Here is a 7597-nt window from a genome sequence, read left to right as displayed (position 1 = left end):
ATACATGTAGCTATTCTAATCTTATAACCCTAAAATAATAGCCATTAACTCGTTTTTGTAAGTTTCTCTTTATAAAAATACTTAAGGGGTAAAATGACAATTTTTTTACACTATTTAAAATAAAAGAAAGCTTATTATAGGATTGTATATTGGTTGGTTCAGTTTTAAAGTTTATCGATTATCGATTTGCAGACATGCTAAATCGTTATAGACAATTAAGATATTAACTTAACGATTATTGATTTATCGACTATTGATCGTTATAGTTCGGCTATCAGTTTAATCGTTACGATTTGACCAGATAAGAATTAAAAATTATTTTAAAACAAGGCAACAAACGAAATAAATTATGAATATGAGTTGACATATTGCATCTTGATCAAGAGCAAACTATCTCATATTGTAGAATAATCAAGAGTAATGAGACAAAAAAAATAAAAATATGAAACGACTTTATATATTAAATTATATAAACATAGTTATTTAATTTACTATTAGACCGTTAATACTGAATCATTAATCCATCTATTAAAAAAATTAATAACTTTTTATCAATTCAAATTATCAATTGCGGTTCGATTTGAAATAACCCTAACTTATTGATTGATATTAATAGGGAAAATTACGAAGTTAAACAAACATATACTACTTATTACTCATCATAGCTATAGTTTGCTATAATTACCACTCGTGACTAATGTTAACCATTAATTACGTGGGCTGACTTCGAGTTGTATAATTAGCCACGTTTATATGTATAATTCACAACTAACAATTCTTTATTTGATTCGTATTTGCATACGATGTTTTGTATTTGTATATGACGATGATTTCCTTTGTTTTTCAGTTTTGTCATCATATACATTCAATCTTTTTGCGTATAACTTTTAAAGTTTGTATAAACGTGTAATTTTTAAATTTTGTATAATATAATGGGATAATGCACAAGTACCCCCTCAACTTATGCCCGAAATTTCAGAGACACATTTATACTATACTAAGGTCCTATTACCCCTTGAACTTATTTTATTAATTATTTTCCATCCCTTTTCGGCTTACGTGGCACTATCTGTGGACCCAATGCTGATTGACTTTTTTTGTTCAAACTAGTGCCACGTAGGCCTAAAGGAGGTAGAAAATTACTTATAAAATAAGTTTAGGGGGGTAGTAAGACCTTAGTATAGTATAACTGTGTCTGTGGAATTTCGGGCATAGGTTGAGGGGTACTTGTGCATTTTCCCTAATATAATTTATATAATGTAATTTGTATACTATATGTATAATTTGCTTTAAGTTCATATGTTTATATTTGTATCAATTCGTTATTTTGAGTTTATTATATTTGTATAGTTTCAGACCTTATATTACTCAATTACACAAAAATACGTGAATTATACAAACGTACCTGCGAATTATACAAACGAGATACGAATTATACAAATTATTATTCTCTCTCACTCACCTCTCTCCTTCTCTCCCAATTCTCTTATACATACGTATGCATATAGAATTATCTAACTAATATACATATACAATTCACATATCTCGCAATCTTTGTCCTCTCTCGCTCGCCTCTCTCCTCACTCTCTAGTCTCGCTCTTCAATCTTCACTGTATAACATGTAACTATAAATTGTAATTACCAAATTACAACTATGAGGCACAATTAAATTATTTTTAAGTGACTATATGCGAAAATTGTTCTTCGGGAAAAAAAAAAATGAAACCCCCTACATTTGTGGACAGGTCTAGTAATTTGGTGAAAAAATATGTATTAGCCAATTTCTTGAGAAAGAGGTTAGCATATGCACTTTAAACCATCACTTGAGAGAGGGTCTTTGCGAAGTCCAGCTACAAAACCTACATTGAACGATCTCTCCAAGTTTTTTCACAGAAAAAAAAATGGCGGACTCTTCTTCTTCTTCGACTACGGCATCGTCTTGGTCATCTATGCTTTCTGGAAAATCGGATGTTGAGATAGAGGAACTCCTTGATCGAATGCTCACAAGGCTCGCACTTTGCGATGACTCCAAGCTACAAGACTTGCTCACCAAACTTCTACCTCTCTCCATTGCTTCCCTTTCATCTCCTGCTCCTCTTGTCCGCAATAAAGTAATCATTTTTCCCAATTGGGTCTCTTAATTTTCTTTTAGACTAATCATTTCCCCCTTCCTCAAGACTTTGTACCCTAATGGGTCTCTCAATTTTATCTTTTCTAGACACTTAATTGCGTTACTTAGTACTTTATGCTTCTAGCTTGGGATGAGTGACGAGTCTTGCACTCCCTATGAAGTTCTTTAGTTGCATTCTCAAATTTGAATTGCGTGGTAGTGTATGTTTTTTGAACGCTTGTTAAGCTGTACTTGTGTTCTTTCCATTAGGTACTTGAGATTCTAAGCCATGTGAACAAGAGAGTGAAGCACCAGAATGACATCGGTTTGCCATTATCTGACTTATGGCAGTTGTATATGGAATCTAATGCATCATCAATGGTTAGGAATTTCTGCATCATGTATGTTGAGATGGCAGTTGATCGTACAATAAAGGAGGTATGAGTTAATATTGGCTGAACAGGAAGTGAAGCTTTGGGTGAATTTGACATCATTTTGCAAGGCAGACGTAATTACCTTGCTGATTCTACTATCTATTGTTTCAGGATAAAGAAAATATGGCACCTAACTTCTTAGCTAACATTTCAAAGCTACCTCTTCAACATCAAGACATACTGTTGAGGGTCACAACTAAGGTAATCACATCATCTTCATCTAATCTAAAATATTTGTTGGTTCTTTGTTCTCCTTTTAGTTACATATGGTTGTCAGGATCTGCAAGAAAGATGTAGGGAAGAAAAGTAAGGAAAAGGTGAGTGACTCTAGTAGAGGTATCTGTTGTCCAAAAATTTGTGGGGAAGTTGGAGACTTAGAGGGCTGCTTCTAAAATTTAAGCATATATGTTAAATACTCGGACATAGCAGGGCACACACAATCTTATGAATATTCTTTCTGATGGTTTTGATGTATATTTTCTTAAGACAGAGTGAAATGAATATGCATATATATCCGTGTGTGTGTGTACATATATTCATAAAGTAAAATGCATGTATATTATTAAGGACGATATTGTTTCTAGTAAAAGTGACTGAAGTGCAATATTGTTCCTAAACAAATTTGGCATAAACAATAATGACCATCGTTATTAGTTCATGAGCGATTGACAATGTATAAGACAAAGATGTAGTTATACAACAATGAAGTGCCTAGCTCTTTCCTATTTCTGGTGTAAACATGAATGTATGGAAGACATAGAATCTTTTGTTGATGTTCTAGATTTTTATAAGCTACGTTACGCGGACTCTTCATTTGCTGCCGAACATGACATGGTGCGGGATTTGGTCAACCCTTAATGGATACTTTGATTGGAGTCCATGGAAAAATTTGGGGGGAAAATTGAGATTTTGATTTATTAAAACAAAAGATAAACGACAATTTTAAGACATGGAAAATGGAATAACTTCTATCCTTTTTAGCTTTTCCTCTTGATCAAAGTTTGCTATTTATAAATGTTTTTTTTCTCAGAGATTAGAGGGGCAGTTTCTAAGAGGGTGTTTGAATTTGCTTATTTTAAGTAACTTTTGTCTTTTAAACTCTGTTTTATTTTTGGAGGGGTTTGGGAAAGGCAAAAAATGCTTTTAAACTTTTAGCTTTTAGCTTAGCTGCTTAGAGAAAGCCAACTCAAACACCCCCTAAATTAATTATTAGCATGTTAACTTTCGACAATTAACTTACTTTTTTAATGCCCATCTTGGAGTATGAAAGATTGAATTCTACAACATGCATGTAAATTTTCCACAAGATATTTATTTAAAATATTTTTAAAGCTCTATTTTTATATTTTTGATTTTTTTTAGCTGAATCCCAGCACCCATATCTACTCACGAATTTAAAATTTAGATTTTGCCTAATTCGACTCCCAGAGTGGCGTCCGTGTCGGATACCTACACCCGACTTTTTGCAACTTAGTCTGTAAGTAGGTTATATCTTAGTGCATTTTCCTATATTTCCTTATAATTATGGACAACTGCAATTTTTATGTGGCAAATCGTTATATAAAAATGTTGCCTTCTCAAAAAAAGAAGAAAAGCCATAGCAATTAAAAGAGAGACATGATGTCATAAAAAAAAATAAAGAGAGAGACACGTTCATGGAGTAGATGATATTTCCTGGATTTTCTTGTGAGTATTGCAAGGAGGAGGTACATCTTCATCAGTTGGTAACATGGGGAACTAAGGGAAAATATATTGCTTAGGATACAGAAAAGCTATTTTCTCCCACTTTTGCTGATCTTTTATGATAACCAAACATCCCCTTAGCTCACGTTTCTCTATGCTTTCTATGCTCTGGTTTCTGCCTAGGGAATATTTTTACTATACGATTAGCTTTGGATGGAGAAACAGGGGTATATTGTATCTGTCTGATGAATATGTGCATCTTGCAAGTATTATGTTACTAAGCATGTATAGTGTTATGAGGATATACCAACTGTGGCTCTGTGAGTTTGTATTAGGTAATGGTCCAAGCAATAGCTAAAGCTTTTTTCAGATTAGAAGTTTCATTGTAGATGCCATTATGTCGCTCTTTATTTACCTAACAGGACCATGCAGTTGAAATTGTTAGGAAAAATTCCTGGGGAACATTTGCATGATACTAATAATCTCTGTAGCCAATGGTTTCAATGCCTTTGACTAGTTAAACATGTAAATTTATTTTATTTTAATTACTAGATATTGAAGTTCATATGGTGCTTATATTGGATTCATCATTTTTCTGCATTGTACCGCTCATAGTGCTCTTTGCTAAGTGGAAAAATTTCAGATCGACTACTTTGGTGAAGATCCTTTGATAAATTGTTATGTAGTGCTTTATCAATCACATTGGATTCTATTCACAAGACAACAAAAGACGTTCATCATATCCGTGTTAAGTCCTATGTGAAATCTTTTCTGATTTTCAGGTGATTGGGGAATGCCATTCTGTTAAAATAAGTGATGAAGTAGCGGCAAAGTATAGAAGATCTGGTGATCTGCCAGACCACAAGATATTTCTTGAATTTTGCCTTCACATGGTTTTATATCAACCAACTTCTCAAAGGTTAAACTAGAGTTTATATGAGTATATTAGTTTGGTAATTTTGACATTTGAGAAGCTAATTGACTAACTTGTTGTAAAACAAAATTTATCATTACAGCAGCGCTTGCCCTGCCGGACTTTCGATTGCTCAATGTGATCGTGTTACTGGGAAACGACAATTGACAGATGACTATTTAAGAAATGTGAAGGTATTCAGTAGCTTAACTTACCATTCTGTAAACATTACATGGATTGATTTTTGTCCATCTCTGTTGACTATCTGAAGAAAACTTATTGTTGGTCTATCTCACATTATGCAGTTGGGAATCTTGAATGTCGTTCAAGCTATGGAACTGTCTACAGAACTTGTTTATCCCCTCTATGTGGCTGCCTCTTCAGATTGGTACTTCTTGTTTTTTTTGAAGCTATTTCTGCGGAACCTGATGTGTTTAGGTTTTTATTAAGGTAGTTGAATGTCTTCGCTCGCGTTTCTGATTTTAGAATAAATAACATCAGCTTCTTTGGTTTTCTTTGAAAGTCAAGAGTCTATTGTTAAGAGAGGAGAGGAGCTTCACAAGAAGAATGCTTCTGGTGTGAATTTGGAGGATGCAAACCTCGTGAGCAAACTGTTTGTGCTATTTAATGGTATGATATACATTATGTTATATTGCAACTTGTTTTACCCTGATAATGCTACGCCGGTGATTTATTACATCTTATTAGTGCTGTAATCGAAAGAAAATATATCTCTGTTAGGTTGTCTTTGCATAGGGTTGGAAGAGCGGATTTTTTATACTTGCAATTCCCTGATAAACTGTTTTTTGCTCTTTGATCTTCATAGTATATAATGGTAATTGCAAAAGTTTGTGGAGATTGTTCATTAATCTCACATTATTTACCAAAGATTTGTAGAAATCCTTGCTTGTAGTATAATCAGGTCAACAACAGCAATGCTTTTCCATTATTTTGAGCTGTCTTGATTTGGAGTCCCACATCGTTTATGGGATGGGAACATGGACTCCTAATATGGTCTTTGGACAATCCCCCCTCATGAGCTAGCTTTTAGGATTGGTTAGGTTTAAGGTCCATTTCTTTATCATGGTATTAGGGCTAATCCATCCCAATTTATTGTTTATGATGTTTCCGCCCTCGTCTTATTTTGTCCACACTTTAGATAACCAATCGTGGGCGTAGGGGGTGTTGGAGTCCCTCATTATTTGTGGGATGGGAATATAGACTCCTTATATGGTCATGGACAATCTTCCCCTTATGAGCTAGCTTTTAGGGTTGAGTTAGACAAAATGTCCATTTCTTTATCATGATATCAAATCCAAGCTCATCCCAATCTAGTTGCTCGGACTCGGGTGCGGGCACCCGAGATGGATGCGAATCCAAGAGTCAAATTCGGCAAAATTTAAATTTTAAGATTCGGGGGTGCGAATTCGAGTATGGGTACGGGTGCAGGGATTCGGCTAAAAATATTCAATATTATAAAATATAGTTATAATAATAATAATAATTTGATTTGAATTTTTGGTCTAATCCAAATAATGCACTCTCCTACATTGGACCATATAAAAGTATGAATTAATTATAACTTGTTACCAATAAATTTTTAAAAAATTATAATTCCTTTTATTTATCATAAAAAAGAATTAATCATATATATATAGACTAACTTAAATCAGATAATACAATTCATAAAGTGTCGTGCCTTTTCCTTCTTCTCCCAAGAAACCCTTCGCTTGCTCTATTTCGTTTTTTTTATAAAAGCTTTCTCCTCTGTTCTTTTTTCAAGAAAAAGACTCTGAATCCTTTGTTCTTTCCCATGGAGCCTCCGTCTCCTCTTTTTTCTTATACAAGAATAAATCTATGCCTCCTCTCTCTGTTTTTGTAAGCTTTGCCTTTTCTCTATTCTTTTTCATGGAGCAACCAGATCTCGTGACAACTTTGTTAGAGAAAAAGTCGTCAACTTTCAGGGCCAGCAGCCATGAAACTGATATCTTCTTCCCCAATTTTTTTCTTGGTTGTGGTCAAAGTATCCAGTTTGGATTGACCGAATCCAAAACGCACCTCGCATCCGCGACCGCACCAGTGTCGCGTCAAGACGGGTTCGGCTACAAAAATGAAGAGACCGCGCAACGTAGATCCCAATTGATTATTTTTATCGTGTTGGCTTTTCGTCTTGTATTGTCCACGCTTGAGATGCCTAGTCTTGGGCGTGGGGGGTGGTGGAGTCCCACATTGTTTGTGGAAGGGAACAAGGACTCCTTATATGGTCTTGGGTATCCTTCCCTTATCACTTATGATCATACTTTTGTGGTTGAGTTAGGCCCAAGGTCCATTTGTTTATCACTATATCAGATCAAGGCTCATCCCAGTTCATTATTTTTAATGTTGGGCGGTTGGGCCTCCCGTCTTATATTGTGGATGTCTAATCCTGGGTGTGGAGGGGTTGGGGGGTGGGTGGGT

The 7597-nt window shown here is 34.6% G+C and overlaps 1 protein-coding gene across 5 annotated transcripts in view; it reads left to right on the top strand.

Moving 5' to 3' along the window:
* Positions 1-1789: 1789 nt before the first annotated feature.
* LOC107004601 (proteasome adapter and scaffold protein ECM29) overlaps positions 1790-7597 on the top strand; it is a 57205-nt gene continuing 51397 nt past the window's right edge. For 2 of the 5 annotated variants that reach the window (XM_027913239.1, XM_015202865.2), the window contains exons 1-7: positions 1790-2111; positions 2381-2548; positions 2656-2745; positions 5010-5146; positions 5244-5334; positions 5446-5528; positions 5664-5770. In XM_027913239.1, coding sequence (XP_027769040.1) covers positions 1902-2111; positions 2381-2548; positions 2656-2745; positions 5010-5146; positions 5244-5334; positions 5446-5528; positions 5664-5770 — 886 coding nt within the window. In that variant the 5' untranslated portion in view covers positions 1790-1901. Of the gene's footprint in view, positions 2112-2380; positions 2549-2655; positions 2746-5009; positions 5147-5243; positions 5335-5445; positions 5529-5663; positions 5771-7597 lie in introns of those variants that run through there. The other 3 variants (XM_027913238.1, XM_027913240.1, XM_015202866.2) reach the window with 3 other exon arrangements.

The sequence above is a fragment of the Solanum pennellii genome, chromosome 11 (genome assembly GCF_001406875.1).
Source record: "Solanum pennellii chromosome 11, SPENNV200".
Lineage (NCBI taxonomy): Eukaryota > Viridiplantae > Streptophyta > Magnoliopsida > Solanales > Solanaceae > Solanum > Solanum pennellii.
This window is presented reverse-complemented; position numbering and strand designations above follow the sequence as displayed.